The sequence below is a fragment of the Elephantulus edwardii genome, unplaced genomic scaffold (genome assembly GCF_000299155.1).
Source record: "Elephantulus edwardii isolate Elephantulus edwardi_28Jun2011 unplaced genomic scaffold, EleEdw1.0 scaffold00002, whole genome shotgun sequence".
NCBI classification, from domain to species: domain Eukaryota; kingdom Metazoa; phylum Chordata; class Mammalia; order Macroscelidea; family Macroscelididae; genus Elephantulus; species Elephantulus edwardii.
Window position 1 is genome coordinate 46,544,758 of NW_006399752.1, and position 26,437 is coordinate 46,571,194.

General features: G+C 43.5%; 1 protein-coding gene across 2 annotated transcripts in view; it reads left to right on the top strand.

Moving 5' to 3' along the window:
• FOXN3 (forkhead box N3) overlaps positions 1-26,437 on the top strand; it is a 281,895-nt gene that overhangs the window by 139,210 nt on the left and 116,248 nt on the right. For both annotated transcript variants that reach the window (XM_006879127.1, XM_006879128.1), the window contains exon 3: positions 7,062-7,126. In XM_006879127.1, coding sequence (XP_006879189.1) covers positions 7,062-7,126 — 65 coding nt within the window. The remainder of the gene's footprint in view (positions 1-7,061; positions 7,127-26,437) is intronic.

Consider the following 26,437-nt stretch of genomic DNA (forward strand, 5'->3'; position numbering starts at 1 on the left):
TGAGGGTCATTATAATTTGAAACTCACTCAGCAACATTGAGACTGCGTTTGAGTTTGGTATTTTTATGCTAAAAATGTTATAGTACTTCGTTTATGTGATTTTATTCATAGACCAGTACACTGTATGCTAAGTGAAACATTTGACCAACCAACATTTGATACAAACAGTTCTTAACTATTCTGATGATTGTACAAACTCAATTTACAAACAGACCTGTAAATGACATTTGGTAGTTTGGAGGCTGCATATACTCATTGGAAGGGATTTCATTTTTCTAAATAACTAACTCAGAGCTTTAAAAGCTAGGGATGGCTGTAATTGAAGCGAGACAATCCATTTACTCCTGCCTATCTTAGCCTCCTTGTGGCCGTACTCCTTGGTCTTGCTACACAGGCAGTTCTTGCTACAGGCAGTTCTTGCCCCTTCAGATGGAATTGTGGGAGATTGGTCCTAGGTCATGGTCATGGTAAGTCCCTAAGCATTGCACCAGTCATTTTCCTGCGGAGCCGATTCACACTCATGATAATGGGTCAGAGGAGCCCTGTGTACTCCATATCGTGTTTTCAGTGCTGTGACATTTTGGGAGAAGTTTGCCCGACCTTTCTTCTGAGATGCCTCTGGTGAATTCAAAGTGCCAGCTTTTTCGTTGGCCACTGGTTTTACCTGACCTTAAGTGTATGATGCTTATTCCATCCACTGTTGTCAAGTCAGTTGCAACTCACGGCACCTCTACAGGACACAGAAGAACGGCCCCATGTCGATTCCTAAGATAGAAATCTTTGTGAAAGCAGAGTGCCTCCCTTTTAGAGTGGCTGGCAGATTCAAACTCCTGGCCTTTGGAGTAGCAGTCCAGCACCTAAGCTTTGCCAGTGTGGCACCTTCAGGGCTTTCTAGAGACTGGACTGTAATTTTTTTTTTAAATACATTTTTTTTTATTGTATATCTTTCTCAGAAGTAAACACAGTTAACATTAGGCACGTACTAAATCCTTAAAGTTAGAAGATGTCACTTTGAGGGACCATTCATATAACTAAGATTGTGTAGGTCAGGGCTGATGAAGTCTGAAGCAGGCAGGAGTCCGCTGACTGACCGTAGATAAGATGCTGTCCGTCAGGTCCTTTGTCACATCAGGACCAGGTCAGGTCTTGTGGGCGGGCCACTCCAGTTCACTCTCTTCACTTTAAGAAGCAGCCAGATGAACAGCACAGAGGAGCAGCTATGGAATACCAATCGGTGACGTTAGTGCATTCATCAGAAGGCCTTGTAGAAATCTCTCAGTAGATTTTTGTCTACCTGGGAAGTTTCCTCTCATAACCCACTGGGTTTCTGCAGCCTCACCCCCTTCTGCGTTTGCTCCATCCCCAGCGGCAGTTCCGTTTGCAGCCCTATCAAGGTCAGGATAAAGAGGAGATTTGGGTGGAAGTAAGCTGGATATTGAGGCTCCTGCAGTAATACTCAATTATTGAATTCTCTGGACGCACCAGCTCCTCTGTAATGATGTCCTCGGGTTTTTAAATATCTTTATAAATCAGGTGATTTAGTATTGGCAATGGCCAGCTTGCTGTTTCCTGCTCTCATGTAAAAAAATAAGATGGGGAAATCCTGAGAGCTGGCTGGAGTTGTTAGAAGATAATCTTAAGTATTTTCATGCACGTTATTCTGCATGCACCATGGAGCATTAAAAAGCCCAGAAGCGGAATAGGAAAGGAGGCAGGTGAGAGAGAAACCAGCATGCAGCCACCATCCTGCTGCTGAGAGCTGACAGCCAAGGCCTTTGCTGTCCTGGCCTCTCGGAGGCCCCACTTGCTGGAGCTGGGTACACAGATCACAGGCAAGTCCTGTGAGTGACCTTGTTCTCTACCATCGTCAGGATCAATTTGAGGTTAGTTTGTCATGATCCATAATCCAGTCATGTCATGTCGTGATCCAATGTTTCATTGGTTGCTTTGGGGACGTGGATTTCCAGGCTTTTTTCCCTGGTACATCTTTGCCTGGAAGCTCCATTGACACCTGTCCTGCATCAGAGCAGCATGCAGGTGTCTGCTGATAGACACTTCGGGGCCCCACTTGAGGTACATTGATTGGAAATCAGTCACTCTTGGGTCTCCTGCATAGAAGATAAGGGATGCTGTCACAGCTTAGTTTACACAGAGTATGTTGTTTGCTGTGCTGTGGTGGCTTTGATGGTACTGTGATGCTGGAACAGCAGGGTCACACATGGTAGACAGATTTCAGCAGAGCTTCCAGACTAAGGCCATTCGTGCCTGAGGTGATGGGCCCTTGGACCCTGAGAATGACAGTGGAACGTCGCTGGCTATAAGTCAGAAGGTGAAGTCCTCAGATTGGAAGGCATTCAAAATAGCAGTTGAAGGGAGCTCTAGTGGCCTAGTGGCAAGAAGTTGCACTGCAATCCCAGAGGTATGCAGTTCGAATCCACCACATGCTGTGCTGGAGAAGGAGGGACAGTCTATTCCTGTATCAGTCAGATCCAATTTGATGGTACACACACACAGAAAATAATTAAAAAACAATATTTATCTGTTGACACCGTGGCTCCCACAGCAGGTTTAAGCATGGCAGAGAGTGTGAGACTGACACGGAATCAAGCCAGATTTCTTTGGGTTGTACATAAGGTTCCCATGAACTGGAGCCAACTCTGTTGAGTCCTGGTGGCCTAGTGGGGAAGGAGTTGGGCTGTCAGCCCACAGACAAGCAGTTAGAATGCACCAGGAGCTCCTTGGGGGAAACGTGGGAATTCTTCCGTGCAGTTTGCAACCTCTGAAAACCCACTGGTTGTTCAGCTGTGATTAAGTTCAGACTCAATGGCAGTGGGTTTCAGCAACAACCACGTGCCGTTGATTCTGCTCATGGTGCCTCCCCGTGGGAAGCGAGAACTGCTCTTCAGGGATTTCAAGGCGGTGAGGTTTGAGGAAGATCACCAGGCCTGTCTTCCAGTGTGCCTCGGGCTCAGTTGATACTGCCAGCCTTCACCTAGTGGATGAACGCCACCAACTCTTTATGTCTCCCAGGGACCCACAGACTAAGGCCCTTGTACAGTGGGCCCCAAGCCAAGAAAACATACGCCTTCATTTACATCCGGGTTACAGTGTGTGACACTGTTGACAGTATTGTGGTAGTTTGTGGTATCAGGCTGTACAGTATGGGCTCACTCACAAGTTGACGTTATTTTGGTGTTTGTGGTATTTTGAGGGTGTAACTCGGGTTTTTCTTTTCCTCTACCCCAGTCGTGTCATCTGTCCCTAAGATGTTATACAATTTGTACCCATGGTAATAAAAGACCAGTCAGCAGACTGGTTGACATTTCTGATTTGTGTTAACATCACTGTCATCCTGTGGCACTAGAGAGACCGGTTGACGAGAGATATATTCATTTTATAACTCTTTTGATGGCTTACTCTGTGTGTGTGTGTGTGTGTGTGTGTGTGTGTGTGTACACACCTGTGTATGTGTACACCTGCCAAGCTTCTCTGTGTGTGTGTGTGTGTGTGTGTGTGTTGTATTTGGATTGAGTTTGAGTTTTTTGTTGTTGTTATTATTAAAGATGATTGACATTAGCTTAACTGACATCATTGGCTAAGTTCTGTTTTGATGAAAGTAATTTATATACTAGGGTTGGACATTGTAATGTTCTGACAAAGTGCTTTTTGCTGGCTAACATTCATCTCAATCCATCCTGGGTTTTAAAAAGCCTGCTTCCCACTTTAAAGCTATTTTACTAAGACTGGCTTGCTTACCACCATTTTCACTGGATGTCTTAAAACAGTGAAAATGCTTTTCTGGAAATGCAGTAAGTGTTTTGTGATATATTGATCATTTCTCCCCCTCTTTGATTCTCCTCTTACCAGACTGTGGGTGGTCACATAGCTGCAAAATGTTTTAGAAAGGATGGAAGGCAACATTTTAAACCAACAAATTGGAACCAGGATTAGAAACAAGAGACTGTAGATAAGGAAGAAATTGTACAAGGTCATTTCTGTATATTAAGGTTATTGAAATGCTAAGAAAAGCAAGTTTGCATTTACAGCCAGGCAGGTGGTACTGTGAATTATTTGTTGACAAAGATCTTTAGTCTCAAAATATGTTGGTAGAAATTCTTTTTTTCTTTTTTTTTTTTTTTTTTGGTGCGGTAGGAATTCTTGGCCACAGAAATTCATTAAATATTGACTGTTGTCGAATGCTCTGAAATCATAAGCTGTGATAGTAACCCATGTGAGTTTGCATGTTGGATTTTGCTTACCTTTGGTGATCTCCCAGATGGTTTAATTCCTGGGAATCTGGTCAGGATGGGAGCCAGGATGTTGTGGATAAGAACACTCATGTGGACAGGGCTACACATAGGAAGATTGTTTAGAGGAAAACCAACCAAACAGAGTCTTCAAAGAACGGAGTCTGCCGCATAAATTGTACCTCAGCATTAAGAAAACAACAGCTGTTTATGGATACTTTTCTTGCTTTCATCTCTCTAGTATTATAAATAACACAGCAATAAACATGCCAAATGCCCATCAATAAACGAATGGATAGAAAAATGCAATCACACAGTGGAATATGACGCAGCATTGGAAAAACAATGTACGCATAAAGTATTACACAACATGGAGGAGCTTGAAGAACATAATGCTGAGTGAAATGTCTCTATCACAAACGGACAAATACTGCATAACACTGATGTTATTATATAGGGCAGACATGGGGAGGTGAGAATGGGAAAGGAGTGTACAGATAAAGAACACTGTATTAGATCAGATGAGAGGAAGAACTGCCCAAAAGGAATTTGTTGTTGTTATGTGCCATCAAGTCGCTTGCGACTCATAGTGAGCCTAAGTACTAAATGCCGTTCTATCCTGTGCCAACCTCGCCGTCTCAGACGCACTCATTCCCACCACTCCACTCACAGAATCGATCCATCTCATCAAGGGTTTTCCTCTCCTTCACTGTCCCTCCACTCTGCCAAACATGATGTCCCTCTCCAAGGACCAGTCCCTCCTTGCAACATGCCCAAAGTATGTCAGATGAAGTTTCAGAATCCTTGACTCCAAGGAGCATTTCGGCTTCACCTTCTCCAGGACAAACCTGTTTGTTCTCCTAGCAGTCCATAATATATTCAACACTCTTCTCCAGCACCACAGCTCAAAGGCATCAATCTCTTTCTATCAACCCTATTCACTGTCCAACTCTCTGATGCATAGCACGTAATTGCAAAGACTATAGCCCGGATCAGGCGCACCTTAGTCTGCAGCCTGGCATCATTGCTCTTCAGTACTCTTGAGAGGTCCCTCACAGCTGACTTTCCCAATGCAATTTGTCTCTTGATTTCCTGGCTGCTGTTACCAAGAGTGTTGACTGTGGAGCCAAATAAACTAAAACTGTTAATGATCTCAATCTTTTCACCATCCATGCTGATGCTGCCAATTGGCCCAGTGGTGAGAATCTATGATTTCTTGATGTTGAGCTTCAATCCATATAGGAGGCTACAGTCCTTGACCTTCTGCAGCAAGCCCTTCAGGTCCTCCTCAGTTTCAGCGAGCAGGGTTGTGTCATCTGCATAACATAGGTTGTTGATGACTCTTCCACCAATCTTGATGCCACATTCCTCCTTGTACAGCCCAGCGTCTCGGATGATCTGTTCTGCATACAGATTGAAAAGGTATGGAGACAGAGTACATCCCTGGCGGACCCCCTTCTTGATTTTGAACCATGTAGTGTCTCCTTGCTCTGTTCTGATGACTGCTTCTTGGTCCAAGTGTAGTTTCGCATTAGCACAATCAAGTGTTCTGGGATTCCCATTCTTCTCAGAGTCAGCCGCACCTTGTTGTCACCCACACAGTCAAAAGCCTTTGCATGGTCAATGAAGCACAGATAGACATTCTCCTGGTATTCTTTGCTTTTTGCCAAGATCCATCTAACATTAGCTATAATATCCCTAGTATATATGGAATATATGATTAGGTATTATATGTATGATAACAGTTTGAAACAAGGGGTACACTGGGGGACAGGGAGAAGACATTCAACAATGAAAAAAATACTATTTTTTTTTAAAAGCAGAGACAGGCAGGGAAAGAAAAGATAGCAATAGTCTTCAGTACTGGACCAATAGGCAACATCATGATAGATGGAGAAAAGATTGAAATTGTCAACAATTTCATCATTGACATCCATTGTAACAACAGTCAAGAAATCAAAAGACGTGTTGCAAATGGGGAAATCTGCAGTCAAGAGCCTCTCCAAAGTGCTCAAGAACAAGGACGTCAGTTTAAAACGAAGGCGTTCCTGGCCCAGGCCATGAGCTGTTCAGCTGCTTTGTGTGCAGCCGGAAACTGTACAATGATTGTGAAGACCAGAGAAGAATTGACACCTTTGAATTGTTGAAGAATGCTGACTCTCCCAGGAACTGCCACATTTGTCTGGAAGGAAGGGCTTCCAGCATGCTCCTTGGAGGTAAAGATGGTGTCATTTCATCTACACTTTGAGTATGTTATCAGGAGAGGCCAGTTTTTAGAAGAAGGCATTGCACTGAGAAAGGTCGAGGGGCAGTGAAAGAGAGGAAGCCCCGTAAGGAGATGGATTGGCACGCTGACTACCAGCAGTATCGAGGAGGGTAGAAATCAGGACAGTGGTACAGGATTGGGCAAGATACAGATCTGTTGTTCATAGGATCGCTAAGAGATATAGCAAGCCAGAGGCACCTAACAGCAGCAATAGCAACAAATGCCTTTTAAGGAATCCTGGTGATGCCGTGGTCAAAGCGTCTGGCTGCTGATCAAAAGGTTGCTGGTTCAGAACCCATTATTTACTCCACAGGAGGAAGACATGGCACTCTGCTTCTTTAAAGAATGACAGCTTTCAGAAGCCTTGATTCTTCTCAGTCCTCCGGGGCTGCTCAGAGTCTGAATCGACTCAGTGACAGTGGGATTTAAAGGTTTTTAAAGATGTTCCTTCTCAGTTTGTCTGGGAAATGTTTTGGACGGCTGCGTTTGGAGAAAAGGTGGTTTGACGTGCAGGTGCGTGACTTACGCTTGTCTCTCTTCTCTTTCAGCACATCAGGTCCACCCATCTGGCCAGGCAGCACCTTCTTCAAGAGAAACGGAGCCCTTCTGCAAGGTAAGTCTCCAGAGCACCTCCCGCTCCTCGGACCACCCTTTGCTTTCTTATCTGTGCTTGGTGTCTGGCAGGGTTGTCTGCCTTGCTCCACGCTAGGCTCATTTTGGAGAAGCGGGCGCTTCAGGTTGGGTCTGTTGGTCCGGCTTTGTGTATTTCTTTCCTAGTAGAGTCTCCTAGGAGCAATGCTTGTCCGCCTAAAGCCAGGCTTTCAAGGACTGTGCCTTTGCTCTGTTGTCACTGGTACAGTATTCCAGCAGTGTTCAACTCCTTGGTGAAATAAATATTCCGTGGCCATTAAGAGATGACAGAAAACAAAAGGGTTGATAAAAGCAAGCACTTCTACATGTTTCCAATATTTGAGCTAGCAGATTTCTTGGGGTGCCTTGACTGTTGTGGAGGTACGCATATTCCTCGCTGTCTCGTCATGTGCTTAAAAGGTTGACTGGTTTACCCAGCAGAGATTTACCCAGCCTGTCTCACACCTCATCCACAGCTGCATTGCGCCATTCCCTATCCAAAGTGTTAACATGCCTTTCATCTCTACTTTTCAAATTATGAAACAAAGTTAAAGGAGACCAAGCTGTTAAAAATGGCAGTAAGTTGCATTTTAAATACTTTGAAGAATTCTTTTTGGATTATCTGCTGGTTTTGATATCTCCTGAGCGGATAAGCTAGAATCCGGGGGGTCCCAGGGGTCCTCTGTTGTTTGACTAGGAGTTGAGTGGCATGATTGGCCAAAAGCAAATGGATTTGGTTGTACCAAAGAGCCTAAGAACCGCTTTGGCTTATGGAGAGGGGGTTTAGCGCATTTTGCTTGGTTTATTGATGTTAAGCCTCTTTTCCTTAAAAGTACATACTGGGGACCAGCTACGTGTGTGAGGAGTATAAATCAGCTTCAGAAAATGGATATTTATCTGTAGGCCTCAGGAGAAGCTTAAAAAGTCCTAAGAAACTTCCTCACATTGTTGTTTTCGTGGTTTAAAAGCCTTGTGGTTGCATATTGTCTTATTTATTGATCTGTGAAATCAGAGGGCTTGAGAATTTTTCCTTACACATTTGCTTGGTAAACATGAAATGTCAGCAGTCTGATTGATTATGTTTGAGTGATCATCATTTTATTGAGGAGAATTGCCACATGTTAAAGAAAATAAAAGGGAATCTCTCCATTCCCCAAAATTAAAATATAAGTAAAACGGGAATCTCTCCATTCCCCAAAATTAAAATATAAGTAAAACTATCTCATCTGTTCTTTCCAGTACAACAGATAGGAACCAGTTCTGATGAGGCTTTGAGTTTTTCAGGCAAAATTGCAAAATTATGGACAGCTCTCTTTTCATTGTAAGACATGCTCAAGTTTGGGTTATTTTCAGAAAAGATATTTTGTTTTCTTAGAGCTTTTTCTTACAAGGGAGGGGGAAATTTCTCTTTTCGTTAAGTTCCACATTAGGTAGCATGACTCGAAGCATGGTAGTTGTATTTGTTTATTTCTTGCAGGGCAAGATCATGAGGGGCGGCTGCGTCAGTAAAGTTTCTGAAATTGAGTGAGTGGGCTGTGGAATTCTAGATCATGGATGGTAGATTTTATTTTTTTTCCCCCTCTTTCTCTTTCTAGTGAGGGTGAAACATTCCCCTTGTTATTCTAGTTGGTGAAAATCAAATGATTACAGATTTCAAATGCTCACTGAACTCACCTTCAGTTAACAACCGCTCAGTTGTTTGAAGTGCATTGGAAAATTCTTGATAAGAATCGTGGTGAGTTTGGAAGTATGGGTGGGGATTTATTAAGATGACTTTCTCTCTGTGATGCCTCTTTGTTTGCTGGGTCTATATATATAGTTTTGGAGTATACTTTTAGTATGAGAGCGATATATATATAGATATGTATAGATAGATAGCTAGATAGATAGTTTTGGAATATATATATAGATAGTTTTGGAATATATATATATATAGTTTTGGAGTATACTTTTAGTATGAGAGCGATATATATATAGATATGTATATAGATAGATAGTTTCGGAATATATATTTATATAGTTTTGGAATATATATATATATAGTTTTGGAGTATACTTTTAGTATGATATATATATATATATATATATATATATATATATATCTATCCTGGAAGGCTGTCCTTTAATGTTGTGTAAACTTGCCTTCACGTTGAAAGAATTGGACCAATCCCTGCTGACAAAATTTTCATCACAGTTGCTTTTACTTGCTGTGTGTGCAGCGATTAAATAGTTGAAAAAGCTTAGAACCTTTTATTGTCCAAATGCAAGGTTAAATAAGAGCCACTTAAGTGTGTACCTGTTTCTGACTGGGCTACAAAGTCAACCAAAAGACATACTTTGGAGCGTCTGATTAATAACACGGGCACTGGCTGTGCATGTCTTCTTGAATGAATACCTTCTCATTCGTTTGCTGAGTGGTAGCGGGCCCTCGGGAAGTTGTAAATGCCTACCCACCAAATACAAAACCTCCTGTCACTGAGTTGATCCTGACTCCTAGCAATCCTGTCAAGAATAGAGTGCAGAAAACTGCCCCATAGGGTTTCGAAGGCTATAACTCTTTCTGGAAGCAGATTGCCCAATCCTTCTCCTACACGGTGGCTACTGGGGTCAAACTGTTGACCTCTCGGATAGCAGCCAAGCATGTTAACCACTGCACCACCAGGACTGTTTTTCAAGCAAAACTTACAGATATGAGTATGCAAAGAAATGACTCGCCTGTTCATGCTGATGGAAGTTTTAGGATTAGAATAAAAATGGAAGAAACCATGCCTGCTCTCTGCTTATTTTCTTATCTTTATATGCCTTGCATCTTCCAAATAACACATACCTTCCGTCTTTTCCTGCCTGGAATGGGAAGGAAATATTTTTAAGTAGTCAGACTAGGGGGGAACATTGTTGATGAATCCCAACCACAGGGATTGAGGTTGAAGGTAAGCAAGAACCTTGTCTCTTTAGAACCCAGTCCCAGGACCCGGGGCGATGTGGGAATGCTGGCTGAGTCCTCTGGTCTCCGGACAGGGAAAGCAGTGGTTCACATGCCCCACTAGGACTCATTGTTTTCCTTGAGCCTGATTTTCTGAACTACTTTTGTGTAAGAGTGTCATGTGTCCAAAGACGTGCAGTAAGAAAAATAGCTTGCTCTCCAAGGAGGAAGTAAGACGGGTCAGAGCCTGAAATGAGTGGGTCAGAATGGCAGAGCGGTTACCAGGGGGAGCCCGTTCATGTTGTCTAGAAGTTGTTTGGTTTCTAAGCTGTTGAGCAGACTCGTGGGATGTTTACTCTCCCCAGTACAAAACCAGTTGCAACAATTGGCTGGAGGTACTCCAAGTTTTCCTTGGCCCCGGAGCATGGCCTTTGCCTTCTGGTTTTTGCAGAACTTGCTAGTGAGAGGGGCTGCTGAATTGCCTTTGGTTTTGAAGAGAATGGCATAATTTTGGTCATTTCCTCAAGCCACGTATTTTTAAATGTCATTTAGGCTGTTAAGAGATAAATTGAGTATTTTAGCTGGAGACTGGAGATCTCTTAAGTTCTTGTGCAATATAGGCTTAGCTGAAGGTGCCAGACAGGCACAGCACAGGCCCAGACAGACGAGAGCGTGGCCTCTTCAGAGCCCTTCAGGGGGCATTATGCAAGAGGTGTCCCCACTTTATTTCTCTGTGTGTATCGGTCTGCTCTGGGCTTTCTGAATCTGAAGTACATTCTTCATTGATGTAACAGTTGAATTAGTTTAATAATGCCTGTGATTTTCCTCCCAGAAAATCAGAATCAAGTATTTTGTCTCCTCTGTCTCACACTCCCTACCCCGCCTTCTCCATTCAGCTCGCCATCCAACTTAGAACGAGGTAACTTCTTTCAGACATCACCCTCGGATGAATTCTTCTAATGAGCCAGTGAGTCATAATTAAAGGCATTCCTCACCCCTGGCCTGACCCTTCCTCTGGTCCCTGACGGAAAGTTTCTTGCCAGAGGGACACACCGCCTCTCCTTTCTTGTTAGCTTCCTGCCTTCTATTAAAAATTGTGATGAGCTACAGATGAACTGAGCCTCCTGCTCTGCTCTCTTGGCCTTCGAGGGCCCCACAGGCCTCCAGCTCCCCAAAGAATCATGTTCAGAGGGCAGCTGCTGCCTTTACAACTCGACACCGCTGTCCATCTCAGCTGACTGCCACCACCGGTCTAACTAGTGCTCAGAACAGACGTTCTTGAGCCCCCTGCACAGCGTCACCTGTTAACCTTACTGTTCGGTGCCATTGAGCCAACGTCGCTCATAGTGACCTATGAATCACAGCCTGAACCCTGACCTTCCTGCATCATCCTCAAAGTCTCCACTATGCTCCAGCCCACTGGTAAATCACTGGGTCGGTCCCTCTCGTTGAGGGTCATCCTCTCTTTTGCTGACTCTCTGCCTTCCCCAGCCTGTCTTTTTCCAAGGACTGCTTCTTCCAGAAAACATGGCCAATGTATGTGGGACAGAATGTCCCTGTCCTTGTCTCTTATGAGCACACTGGTTGCATTTTTTCTGACACAAGCTTGTTTGGGTTTTTGGGGGTTTTTTTGCAGTACAAGGGATAGTCAGAACACGTTACCGACACCACAGCACATTGATTCTACTTAAGTCTTCTTATTCATTGTCTGACTTTCAGATGCTTACAAAGCAATTGAAAATAGCATGACTTAGATCGGACACACCTTTTTCTTTAAAGTGACATCATTGCTTTTTAGTATTTTTGGCAGCAACATGCCCTAGCAGAGTTCTTTGACAGAGATTTTCCCAGTGCAACATGTCTTTTAATTTCTTGACTGCTGCTGTCATGGGTCTAGTATGGTCCAATTCATGCGTAGCAGACTAAACCTCTCCTCTCAGGGGTTTTGCAACGGCTGTCTTTCCAAAAGTGGATCTCCAGGCCTTTTCCCAGGGTACTTCTGAGAACTCCAGCCACCTGTGGTCAGCAGCTAAACACTGGACACTGTGCCATCCAGGACTCCACCCTACTAGTAAGTTTCTGCTTACTACATGTTAGGCACTGGATTAAAACTGGCCTTTCCATATACGTCAAAGTCCTGGTCCTGTCCTCTCACCATGACCACATGGGGTCAGACCCCATGCCCTGGGCTCCTGTTTTCAAAGACTGTACCAGCTGCCTTCCCGAAACTCCCTGCTTCCATCAGCCCTGTTATGGCTGCTGGTTCCTGCAGTGAACCAGCTTGTGATTTGACACCTCTTCACGTCCTCCCTCTCCTTCCCAGCTCACTCTACTATGGGTCACCAATTAGTATTAATGGAGCTTTGGTAGCTTTTGGTAAAGAGCTGTTCTGTTAACCCAAAGGCAGACGGTTTGAACCCATCAGCGGCTCCAAGGAAGAAAGGTGGGCAGTCTCCTCCTGTGCACCTTACAGCCTCTGACAACGAACTGGAGTTGCTTCCAAGTTGACAGCACATAATAACACGATTAGTATAAATCTGCTTCCACAGAAGACAGCAGTGGAATGAAAAGAAATATTTTCATGCATAACAGACTTTTCTTTCCATTTGCTTCTGACAATGCACTGGACGAGCTAATGACATGGAAAGAAATCCAGAAAGACATTTTGGGGCCATAAGCTGGATTGTGCTGCCAAAAATGAACAGAAAAAAGGAAAACGCTCTTTTGTGGTGGTTGTGTGTTGTTCTCACACATGCACCAGTGTGCTCGCTGCCGGTGAATGTGCATTTTCAGGTCTTTACCATCATGGGAAGATGTTTGGGGAAAGGGCGCTTTCCCAAGGTCTGTGTCAGCTTCGAGGACCTCCCTTTCTGGAGTTAACACCGTGTCCTGCCTTCTCTCCATAGGCCCTGCCGCTTTCCTAACTATTATCTCATTGATTTTGAACTGGAAGGACCCAGGGCTGACCCTCCAGCGGGTTTGCAGCAGCCAGAAATCGCAGAGGTGGAGCTCACCCATCCTTTGTGCATGGAGCTGCTGGTGGATTTGAACTCCCACCTTTGGGCTAGAAGCACAGCTCCCTAGAGACTACACCACCAGTGCAGACATACCTCTGCTTTTAAAGCCTTTTGTGGAGATGGCGGATTTTCTTGGTTGGCTTCTTTAGTTTTGTTTTATTTAAGGTTTGTGTCCCTTTGCATCGAGGAAGTCTGTCCGCACTGCTTTTTTACCAGCGTCTGCTCCTTCTGTGTGTCTGCGTCACATCTGGGAACCTCCAAAGTATTTTCTTTCTGATGATGCTTTTGCACACCTAGGAGACTGCAGTGTGGCTTGAACATAACTATGAGTGCATTGAGAAACAAAAATGTCCTGTGACTTGCTTTATCACATCTTTCACTTTATTGCAATGATCTGGAACAGAATCCACAATCTTTTCAAAGCACAGCTGTCGGTATTTTGGCTACTAAAATGTACTCCAGACCTCACTTTACAACTAGTGTGTTCGCACTCTGAGAGGCTCATGAGCATGTCCCTGGCATGTCAGAAGTGCATTATAGCAGCAGGAGGAGTGTTGGATTATCAGGGGACCCGAGTTCTGGTCCTGCCTGCTGCAGAACGAGCCTTGTGTCTTTAGACAAGCCACGTTACAAGCTAGGGTTTCTTTCTCTTCCTGTAAATAAAGGAGTGGACAGTTACAGGGCCTTTCTAGGGAGTGTGAGTGCTGACTTATTCTAGTTACTTTCCTGAGAACAGGCTGGAAGGGATTTTGAGGCTTCTTTCTAGCTGAGTGGAAAGTGTAGCATCATCTTTGATGGTACCCAACTCACTCCTTCAGTGCCCTACCCTCGCTCCAAGATGGTGCGCAGACAGTTTGACACCAAATGAGCTTATGTTTGAGTTCTTCTGTCTGGGTACCATCTGTTTGATCTTGGCCTCAATGGAGCTAAGTTCCTTAGAATTTTTTGCAGAGCTTGATTAAGAATTGTGAAAACAGGAGCTTCTAGAACAGTGCCGAGGGAGTCTTGGTGGTTCTGAGGTGTCCCGGTGCCAGTTTGGTGGACCCAAAGCTGGTGGTTTGAGTCCTCTGCTCCATGAGAGAAAGATGAACAGTCTTCCCCCTGTGCAACCCCCAGAGGGTCGACTGAGAATTGCGAGTTGGACTGAGAACCCCACCTGACACTTAGCATTTACTCCTCTGTGGGTTAGTTTGTTGTCTTCTAAGGTTTTGATTATGTTAATCCAGGCAGAAGCCATGCAGTTCTTCAAGGAGGCAAACGTCCCTCCTTTTCATGGTATCAGTCTCTGTCTGCCAATCTCCACACCTTTGCTTTCTGACAAGCAAGGATTCTCCTACTGCACACTCATGTCTGGACACAAGCTCTGGTCTTTATTCTTGGTTTTAGGTCTTTCCTTCTCTCTGTAAAACGAACCCTGTCCGCACAGTGGTTACATGCTAGTGCTGCTTCAAACCCACCGATCCCTCTCCAGGGAAGAATAGGGTTGCTTCCTTGATGGTCACCTCCTGGGAAGCCCCACAGGGCAGTTCTGCCCTGTCTGTGGTGTATTGCTATCGAGTAGAAATTCCTAAATCGTAATGATTTTGGTTTCCTCCAGGCCCCTAGATGTCTGGTCTAATCTGGATTGACCCCAGCCCACCCCCTCCTGTTTCTTTTCCCTTCCTTTGGATCTTGTGGCCTGTAGGCTTGTGTTCCGCTTTCTCTCATCTGCTCCACAAACTGACTCTTTTGTCCATTTTGCAAAGGAGGCCATCCACTTAATGCACAAATCCTCTTATTATTGCCCTCAAGCACACTGGGTTAAAACAAACAAACAAACAAAAACCTAACAACAGAAAGGGGGAAGGAGGGGAAAAAAGAAAACCTTCTACTTTGCTCCCTGAGTCCTAATTACCTTTTGTCCTGGTTTGGCCCAAGAATCCTTTGGTTCCAAGGAGGGGCCCTTGTTCTTGGCCTTGCTAGTCTTATTGTTCTGCAGTGAGTTATTTGTAAAGATATTTATGTAACAACAATAAGAAAGGCATGAGCTTTTCTGTTTCCCATTAGAGTTGACTTTTAAAGGATGCCTTTTAGCACTTCTAATCACTCAAGTTTTATGTGGGCATCGAGAGCATGCCCTTGAATTGGTTAGAAATAAGCAAATGTAGTTTTAAAAGATGCCTTTGGTCCATTTGGAAACCCACATTTGCCACATTTCCCATTCTTTCTCAATTTGCCCAATCTCCAAAGACAGCCAGTGTTCAGAGGCGGAATGGGAATCTCCAGAGTCAGCTTGTGTTTTCCTGTCTGGTGGTGATTTATCATCTCCATAACTGTTGGAGTTCTTTTAATCAGCATCCAGTGTTACACCCTGAGCCAGTGGCAGCCCTCTGCACCGAAAGGGGAAGCCAGAGGGAAGTGCCAGCGTGACTGAGGACACATCACACTGGCTCCTGGTTCATTCTTTATTGATCACTTCCTTTGTGTCAAGCAGAACGTGAGGTTTCAAGGTAACTGTCCAGTTGTTATTGCAGGCTGCCATTAGTTAGGCCCCTAGATTCATGGTGACCCCATTCACAGCAGAAGGAAACACACTATCCATGGATCTCAACAATATGTTGGCCAATATAATGCTGAGAGATGAGTGTGCTTGGCTGGAAGACGTTCAATGCCCAGTGGTCCAGCATGGTTGCACCTCAGTGCCAGCTATCCGTGTGGATACCAGGATTGGAACTGAATCAGTGGCACCATCTTTTAGCAAAATGAACATCTGCAAATTTACTTGGCTATTAGACAAGGACAGGGAGCTCAAGTGGTAAGAAGCTGTGCTTCAACTACAAAGGCACACGGTTCGAATCCCCCAGCTGCTCCACAGAAGGATGGACAGTCTCCTCCTGTGTAATTTATGATTTATTGCGTCTGAAACCCTGGGGGAGGATCTGCTATGGGGCAGTTCTGACTTGACAGTACACAGAACAGCAGCTTATACTAATACACAGAGATATTTTACATCATCCATGGTATTTTCAGTTATTCATATGCATGTGAAAGTTGGACAATGGAATAAGGAAGATTGAAGAAGGATCCCAATGGCTTTGAATTGTGGGATTAGCAAAGACTGTTGCAGCTACCATCGAGTGCCAAAAGAACAAACAAGTCTATGTTAGACAGAGTGCAGTCGGAGTGGTTCTTAGAAACAAGGAGAGTGAGACCACGTTGCACTGGGGTGTGCTATCAAGAGAGGGGGGCGCTGTGCTTGGTAAAATAGTCAGTGAAAGAGAAGAAGATCCTTAACAAGTTGGATGGACACAGTGACAGGAAGGATGGGTTTAACATGGCACAGGTGATGAGGTTGGCACAGGATAGGGTACTGTCTTATTCTGTTTGTATGCAAGGTTGATTCTATCAGTTGGAGCTGCTTCGATAGCACCCAACCATAACAAAGTTATTTAGCAGGCAAATTTCTTTAGAGTGCAACTTTCTGAGCATTTAAAATGTGCCTACAGTCTATTAAACTGTATCAGTTAGATTATAAATATAAAGATTAAACAGCCTTCTACCGTATTGCACCACAGAGCCTTTTACCAACGTGCTCAGTCTTAAAATATGATTGGAAAAATCATTCCCCTTGAAGTTCTGTGTAGCCGTGTGGATGGAAGGCTAGAAATTTATTTATACAGCCGCCAGGAGACCCGCGATGAAGAATTTTGTAGAAGGTGCTCCGAGCGAGCTGTTCACATTACAGAGTTTCCGAAGGGAAGTTAAAGGCGTCCACCTGTAAACTGTATGAGGTCAAGTTTGTGTTAATGTTTGGTTCCCTTGACAACTGGTCGAGGTGTGGCTCAACCTGCTGCTGAGCACATCATGGGGTTCTGAGTGCGTGCGTGCGTGCGTGTTTGTCTGCCTACGTCCGTGCGTGCCTGCGTGCGTGCATGTATGGGTGTGCGTGCATGTGTATATGCATGTACGTGCTTGCGTGAGTACGTGCCTGCCTAACAAGAACGCATCAGAATTCATGTATGAGTGAATGTGACGTGCAAGTGGGTTCGTTTCCGAATTGACCTTCCAGAAAAATCTTTCTCCCACGTCCCAGTACCATTTCCCTAGTCTTGTCATCCGCCCAGCTCTGGATGTTCAAGAAATTCAATCCATTAAATTCATTATCTTAACAATTGGAATTCTGCAGTGTCTTACAAAATTTACTAAAGTGTTAGGACCCTTCTACCTCTAAGCAACAGCAACTGACAAAATAAGAACATAAACACTCCTCTCCTGGTTGAAGGGAAAGCTTTAGGGACGATCTACACTGTTTTCAGTCTCCTTGAAACTCCCGGTGAATAAGCAAATAGGCACATGAGGAGTAAAACATGATTCCTTACCAGCCTTCTCGATGATGCTAAGATCGATTGACTAAGGTCCTACAAAAAGGGACACAGAAAAAGACGGTTCCTTGGGGGTGGGTTGAGGTTCAAGTGAAGCTAAGAGACCATCTCTGTCCCTGTCTTATCTGCCGTTGGGTGGTTGTTAATGTGACATGTTGTTGACTGTGACTCGTGGCGCCCCTCTGAACACCGGTCTGAACCTTGCCCAGTCTGCAGCAGCTCACGATCTCGGTCATGCCCAAGAACTTTATGGTCATCACTGTCAATCCGTGTTGGAGAGGGTCTTCCTCTGTCCCCGACTTTCTATATGTCCTGCCATGATGTCTCTTTCCAAGGACTGATTCTTCCTGAAAAACAAAAAACATGCGCAAAATAAATTGAGACAAAATTGGATTAGGTGAACTCATAAATTCCTATTTCTGTCACCTTGAATTGTGGGGGTTTTTTTCATATGCAAAAACAAAGACAAAAACAAACCCCAACTCCCAGGGCCACGGAGCAGATTCAGACTCACACTCTGACTCACTCCCAGTGACCTTCCTTCAGGTTTCAGAGGCTGTAACTCTACAGGAGAAGACTGCCCATGATTCTCTTGGTGGATTCAAGCCATCAACCTTTCAGTTTGCAGCCTAATATGAAATGCACAGTATCTTAAATTAATAGCATCAGTTTAACAAAATGTGCTCCACGAAAGAATATAAAGTGAGCTTGGTGACCTTTTAAGAAATGACATCTTACCAAAAGCCAACAAAGTAGGATCATCAAAATAATAATGACTTATATTTATACAACCCATTGCAGTCACAGAGTATGAGCTGGCTTATTATTTTGTTTACTTATTGAGAGGTGACCCATTGCTTTCTGATCATGGCAGCTAATGAAATGGAAATAGTCCTTGACCCAGCCAAGTGACATACATGTGCTGAAATGCATTTTAGTGTGCATTTATAGGAGTATGTATATTTAAGTGTGTCTGTATAATTTACAGGACAGATAGAAGCAGGATTCAAAGCAAACTCTTTTGAATGTCGAACTTAGTTCTGTAGACCAAGAGCTATATTCTAGGGACTGTCATTCTTCTTTTTCATTGATTCACATACTCAACAAATGCATTTGGTTAAATAATTTTCTTCTAAAGATCTCTGCACTGCTAACACATACACACACACACAGTGATCATTTTTGAAACAGGACACATTTTGTAGGTTAGCATCATTTCTACATTTTGGATTCCTTGTGAAAGATTGGAGTCTCATTAGAAATATCTTCATTTAAAGCATTAACTTGGCCACTAGTGAGTGAGATTAAAGAGACCATCTTTGCTACTGAACTGGATTTTTATTACCCAATTATTCTTCATATTATACTGACTTAAGAAAAACTGTGATAATCACCTCTTAAGTAGATTGAATAATGAGAGAAATGCAGATGGGGATATCACAGATGAATGGTGGTCTTATCCACACTACCTTTCTCGCCTCCCTGGTCCCACCACCCTGGACTCACCTAAAAACACGTGGTCGGCCCCTTGAGTTGCTCAACCCTCAGCAACAACCACTTAAAGCAAGAACCTGGCCAGCTGACTGTAAGAGATCCATATTTATTTCCATTTCAGAAAAGGTGATCTGATAGTGTGTGGAAATTATCAAATGATATCACTCATATCACATGAAAGCAAAATCCTGCTGAAGATCAAAACGATTGGGTTGGGACAGTATGTTGACAACCTGCATTATGCAGATTGACATACCCTTGCTTGCTGAAACTGAGGAGTGCCTGAAGCATTTGAAGTCAAGGACTGCAGTCTACAATACAGATTGAAGCTTAATATAAGGAAAACAAAGATTCTCGCCATTAGGTCAATTGGCAGCATCACTATAGATGGAGAAGAGATTGAGATTGTTAACAATTTCAGCTTGTTTGATTCCATAATCAACATTCTTGGCACCAGCAGTCAGGAAATCAAAGACAAATTGCACTAGGGAAGTAAGCTGTCAGGGACCTTTCCAAAGTGCTAAAGAACAGTGATGTCAGACTAGAGACTCAGGTGCACCTGATCCAGGGCATGGTCTTCACAAGTACCTTATGCATCAGAGAGCTGGACAGTGACCAAAGAGGAATGAAGAATTGAAGCGTTTGGGTTGTGATGCTGGAGAAAAGTATTGAACATACCATGAACTGCCAAAAAACTAGCAGGTCTGTCCTTGAGAGGGTGAAGCCAAGCTGTTCTGGGGAAGCAATGATTTTGAAGCTCTTTCTCACAAACTTTGGGCATGTTGCAGGAGGGACCAGGACTTGGAGAAGGACATCATGCTTGGAGGAGTGGAAGGACAGCACAAGAGAGGAAGACCCCAGATGAAATGGATTGACACCGTCACTGGGGTAGTGAGGGTAGGTGTGTCAGACAGTGAGATTGGCCCAAGACAGCGCAGAGTTCAGAGCTCTTGTGCATAGGATCACTACGAGTCATGGCCAACTCAGTGATGCACAAAAACAAACAACTACTTACTGCGAGTCTTAGGCAAGTGCCCAATGCCTCCATCTTCTTGTCTCTGAAATGGGGCAGTGTGGCTACCTATTTCATCTGGTTATTGTGAGGGTTGAATGAGGTTGAGTATATAAAGCTTTCAGAACAGTACCTGATCCCTTAGAAATTTAGTATAAATTGTGGTTAGCACCCTTTTCCACATCATATTCATTAAATGAGGTAGAAAAATAAGCTCTGAAAGCTCATTTTATATGGGTATCCATTGTTCTTTATCAGTATAATTTAAGTATATTTCATTTGTACCATCCACCCCATGTCCCAACAGTCTAGGCCCCCTCCTCTCTTCAAGTCATGTGGTCCTTGGACCCTTTCTCGGTGCCTCCCCATCATTCCACCTAGCCCCTTTTCTTTTTGTTGTCTTCTTTCCAGTAAGGAATAAGGGAAGCTAACTAGAAGGGAGTGGGCCTTTTAAGGCTGCAGTGCTTACAGTCCCTAGTTTGGGAAGGACCCTGGCTTGCATGAGCTCATGCACTTCAGTCTGTGTTCTGCCTGGTGATCTATCCACCTCCAGCTGAAGCCAACCAGCCCTTCCTGTCCCTCTGGCAACAGTGATGATGTCTAGTGGTCATGTGATCAAAGCTGATGTAAATTATGGGCATCTCAGGACTTTGCCCATGAGATTCAAAACTCATTGTGTCCCTATGGACTACTGGTGGCCACCTGTGTGATATCTTGGATTATTGTTAATATTATGGATTATTATTACAGAACAACCCCAAAACTGGGTCGTGTTAGACACTCAATATAAAATCTTTGAATAAGTGCCAGAAGGCTCGGGCTTTCTTAGTGTAGTGCCAACTTGTTAGTGATGGCTAAGTGGGAGTTCTTATTATCAGTTGTTGTTGTTGTTATGTGCTGTCGAGTCACCTCAACTCATAGAAACTCTGCGTACGATTTCTCTGACCCCTGCCGTCTCCTGAGCCAGTCCCACTGACTCTGTATCAGTAATAATCATTACTAGAGGAGGATGAAGGCGGTACAGAAATCTTTGAGACTTTTTTTTTTATTTGATCATAATTCAGGGTCCTACATGGAAAGGGAGAACCAGCATCCTCCTCACTTGGAAAAGAGCTTGACTGTGAAGCTGAGCAGAGCATATGGCAGAAGCTCTTGGGGAGCTCTTGCATTTTGGGGCACCTATTTTTATCTGACCACATTTGTTCAGTGTTGCCTCAGACCAGTGTTCATGGGGACGGTATGCCAAGAAAAGAGACAGTAAATCCCCCAAACAGCTCTGTAGCCTTTGTCTCGCCACCTCGTCCTCTTCTCTGGCTCTTTGCCCATTGGCTGTCTGTAGAAGGAACCCCTGGGTGCAGTTCTTCTGACACTCAGATGCACCCAGTTCTGTGTCTGATACAATCAGTGCTCACTCGTATACCTAGTCTCCTTTTTTTTTTTTCTTATCTAAGAGGAGCGCAACCCAGGTTCCAAGACACTCTGCATCAGAAACTAGCCCACTTCCAGTTTTTGAGAGTGTCTCAATATTACATGAAACTCAAAACTTGATGCTGTTGAGTTTGAGTCAGTTCTGACTCACTGGTTCAAAGGCTATAAAGCGTTATAGGTGGAGACCACCCATCTCTCTCCCTCAGAGCTCTAAAGTGAGATTCTAAATACCAAAGATTATTCTAGATGAATTCATTTAACAGAAACAGTTCACTTCAAGAAGTCATGTGATTAGACTTGACAATGACTTACTGACTCTCTTGTAAAAGATTTCTAATCTCTAGCATTAGCATGGACTGCTAGGAGAACGAACAAGTTCATCGTAGAGAGGGTGAGACCAGGCTGCTCCTTGGAGGCAAGGATTCTGAACCTTCATCTGACATACTTTGAGGATGTTGTAAGGAGGGAGATGGACGTCATGCTTGGGAGGGTAGAGGGAGAGAGTAAGAGAGGCAGACTCTCAATGAGATGGGTTGACTCCGTGACTGGGGTAATGGGGGTAGGTATGTTGAAGACAATAAAGTTGGCACAGGATAGAGCAGGGTTTAGGACTGTTGTGCATAAGGTCGCTATCAGTCGCAGGCAACTCGACGGCACATAACAACAGCAGCAGCATATCATGTGTAACAGCATATCATGTGTTTGTTAAAAGTAGAGGTCAGTGAAAGAGAAGACTTTCAAAGAGATGGTTTGATGCAGTGGTTATAATAGTGGGCTTTAGCATGGTGGAGGTAAGATTGCAGAGGGCAGGGCAAGGTTTCAGGCTCCTCATAGGCTTGGTGTGAGTTGTAATCAATTCAGCAACATTTAACAAGAGCAGCAGCACATCACGAAGGAAGCGACCTCTCGAGTTGTACGGTAGAAGAGGTGCCTTCCATTCTCCCTCTTAAACATCTCTGGGGCGCAGTCTGCATCCTCAGCAGGAACGATCTTGCACATCCTTCTGGGTACTCCTTGATGGAGACCACAGGCCAGACACTTTTGTGTTACCCCCTCTGACCTTAAGGCACCCTGACACTAACCTCAGGTAGGACCCCCCCTCCCCATCCTGGGTCTTCATTCCTCGTTAATGCTGAAGGTCCTTACCCCCTTGCCTGTTATAAGAAAATGCAGCTGAAGCAGAGAAAATACTGGCAGACACGTTCAGTGTGAGTGTTTTTTAAAAAAGAAAATTCTTGAAGTGTCGTACAGTTTCTGTGCATCGTGTTTTACCTCACTTCCTTCTTTTCTCTAACAGTAAGAACCCGCAGTAGAATTCCCAGAGCAGCTACGGGCAGCCTCTCCCTTCATAGCCAGGTCTGCGGCAGGAAAGGAGACATCTGTGCAGCTGTCTCCCTGCTCTGCAATCCTGAAGATGTTTTCTGGAAGGCTCGGTCCCTTCTTCACTCAAAATAAACTTCTGAGCTCACCTTTTGGATTGAACCAGTTTTGAGAGGCACACTCCAGGTCTTAGTTAACATTCCTTCGTACTGTTGCAGTGGGAGAGGCAGTCTTATAAATGAACGTTTGGAGCCAAACGCTTTTTAAGTTAGGTTTACGATTATTTTTTTTTTTTTAATTCAAAGATACTTGGAACATAAGAACTTGATTAAGTTGCTGTCACATGGCAGTAATTATGTTCAGGTAAAATACCATCTCTATCCCCTTCCCCTTTTTCTTTTTTAAAATAATGGCATTGTTGTTGTTGTATGCTGTTGAGGCACAACCAACCCAGAGCTGAGCCTCCAGAGGGTTTTCAGAGGCAGGACATCGGACAGGAGGAGATTGCCAATCCTCCTGCAGAGCAGCTGGTGGATGTGAACCTTGTGCCTTTGGGGTTGCAGCTTGGCTTCTTGCCACTAGGTTACCAATGCTTCTTCCCTAAAATATTGACAAGTAAGTGGAAATTTGGATTTTTTTAAAAAGTGACATGATTTATCATGTCTGGCACCTGCGATAATGGCTATGTCCTGGGACAGGCAAGCTGCCACGTGGTACAGGATGGGAGTTCAGAAACAGGTGCGTACATGCACTAATCACTGATTTAGGACAAGGTGACACTGTAGAATCAGGTATTTTATTCTTTCTAATGAAAGTATTGGAAACTGAGGAGCTCTGAGGCATAGCCTATATTGAGTTATGCTGTTAACCAAATGAGCTCACATCTCTGGCAGTTCCAAACCCCCCACAGCTCCTGGGAGTAACAGAGGCAGTCTCCTCCCATCTGATTTACAGCATTGGAAACTCAGTGGAGCGCCACTGTGAAGTCAGAATCGACTTGATAGCACTTGGCTTTTTGGACAGATATTCTCATGGGGAAGGAAAAAAAATAGATGTATCCCGATTCTTACCTCATAACAGACACAAAATAATCATCTGAGTGGATTGAAAATCCAAATATGAAAGCTAAAACAGCAACATTTTTGTGAGTGAACATAGAAGAATGTCTTCATGACCTTAAAATAGATTTCATTCACAGGACAAAGAATATTACTGTCTTCACAGGGAAAATTTTATAAACTAGACTACCCCAAAATAAAGAACTTTGAAATCATTATGCAATCAGTGAGAATAAAAATTCATCAACTACTATTTAAAAAGAATTGAGCTTAAAGGAAGATTAGCAACTTCAAACAGTTCTTTAAGAATTTTCCTGTTACTTGTTTGTTGTTCACTCTTTTGTTTTTAAAAATTATTTTATGAGTATTCCTCTTTTTAATATTTTATAGCCCTTGAAGCATCCTGACTCTCTCTGAAAATCTAAATTAGCTGCTAGTACTATAGTATTTGACAGAGATCATAACTAATAGGCTGCCCTTATTAGTAATTCTGTCTTCTTTAGTAGAAAGTTGACTTTAGGGTTATTTAGAAAAGCAGGACTAGTGGTAGTCTTAATTTCAAAATAGCATTATACTGACTCTTTCGATTAAAAATTTAATCAGTGTCCCAGTTAGAATAAAAAACAGAGGACAAACCTCAAATTCGCAAAAGAGCCGATTTAATGGCCTGATAGAGACTGGAGGAACCCTCAAGACTAGTGCCACAAGGGACTCTTTTAATTTAGAAGTGAAATTACTCCAAGAGGAGTCCACAACCTTTCAGCTAAATAATTGATTAGCCTATAGAGTAAACCCACCACTCCTCTGCCAGTTTTCTATTCTATGGTGGCGTATGTGTTGCTCTGATACTGGAAGCTAAGTATGTCAGATATTAGCAGGGCCACCCGTGGTGGATAGGTTTCAGCTGAGCTTCCAGACCGAGACAGATCATGAAGGAGGAACTGGCAATCTACATTTGAATTTTTTTAAAACTTTTTGAACAGTTGTGGAGCATTGTCTGATATTACGGAAAGAATTGAACCCCTCAGTTGTAAGATACTCAGAATAAGAGTAGGGAAAAGCTGCCTCTTCCAAGTAGAGCCTACCTTAATGGCAGGAATGGAGTAGAGCTTTCGCCCAGAGAAGAGCCTTCATTTGCTGATGCAGCTCAATGCAAAATGAGAAGAAAATGCTGAAAACATCCATTAGTAATTGGGATGATATGGGATGTATATGTATGAATCCTAGAAAATTGGAAGCTATCAAAAATAAAATACAAAAATATAAATAAATACAGTAAATAAAGATTGATGTCCTAGGCGTTAGTGAGCTGAAATGGGACCAGAATTGGCCATTTTGAAACAAGACAATCATATGGGCTAGTGTGCTGGAAATGGCAAATTGATGAGAAATGGCATCTTATTGATCATTAAAGAGAGCATTTCAAGCTCTGTTCGGGAGTGCACTGCTACCGGTGTTAGGAATACTCACATTCCTATAAGGAAGACCAGTAAATGTGACCATTATTCAAATGGTCACACTAACCCCCATTCCAGATGTGAACAAGTTTCAATTTTGCCCCAACTTTTAAAGTCAGAGATTGAGTAGATATGCAGTCAAGATGCATTTACAGTTGCTATGATTAGAAGATGAGAGTCAGGAACAGAGAAGGAGAAAAATATGGTCTTAGTGATAGAAACACTACCAGGGCTACAATGATAGGATCTTGCAAGGCTAATGGCTTACTGCAAATTCCTTAGACGTAACCATGGCTTGGCTGTCTTCTTACTGTGGTCATGTAATCAAGAGGGACCAATCCCTGGAGAATGACATCCTGCTGGGTACAGGAGAGAGTCCATGAAAATGAGGGAGACCTTCAAAGAAATGGATTGACGCAAGGGCTGCAGCGATGGGCTCCAGCACAGTGATGATTATGAGTATGCCGTCAGCCCTGGCGTTGTTAGTTGTGACATAAGGTCACTGTGAGCCAGCACTACTTGATGGCACCTAAACCCGCGGAGGATGGTGCTGTTTTGAAAATTTGGTCTTAAAAATACACGGTCAAATGGACAACAGGTGGAAAGAAGCGAAGAAGAGGAGGCAAGGGACAGAGAGGAGCTCGAAGACGAGATGCAAATGAGAGAGTGCCAGCACGCTGAGGGACTGTGGACAGTGTCACACAATAATTTGTCTAGGAATTGTTGGGCAGGAAATGCATTTACTGTATAAAGTTCCACCTGAATTATTTTTTCCCCAATAAAATCAGAAGATATGATTTAGAGAGGGAGCTGATACTTGCTACCTAAATTTCCATAAAAGATTGATCACTAGAATATATAATGAATTCTTATAAATTAGCAAGAAAATGTTAAATTAGTGGTAAAGTGGCTAAGGCTTTTCATAAGAATGTATCCAGTAAGCACTCAAATCTTGCATATGTGGAATTTGATGCAGTCATCTTGGGCAAGCTGTCCCACAACAGATGGAGAACAGGAGGGGACTCCTGGGGTGCTGGTAGACCTCCTCTGAATGCTAGACTGTGAGAAGTCATGGGCACTTATGTGAACTTTGCTAGATAAAGCCAAGCAGTTTCATGCCTAGTTGTGTTCTTTATCCAGAGACACTTGCAAGCATGTTTAATAGCAGTATAATCACGATAGCCCTAAGCTGACAACTCCCTAAATGCCAATTGTTGTTGTTGT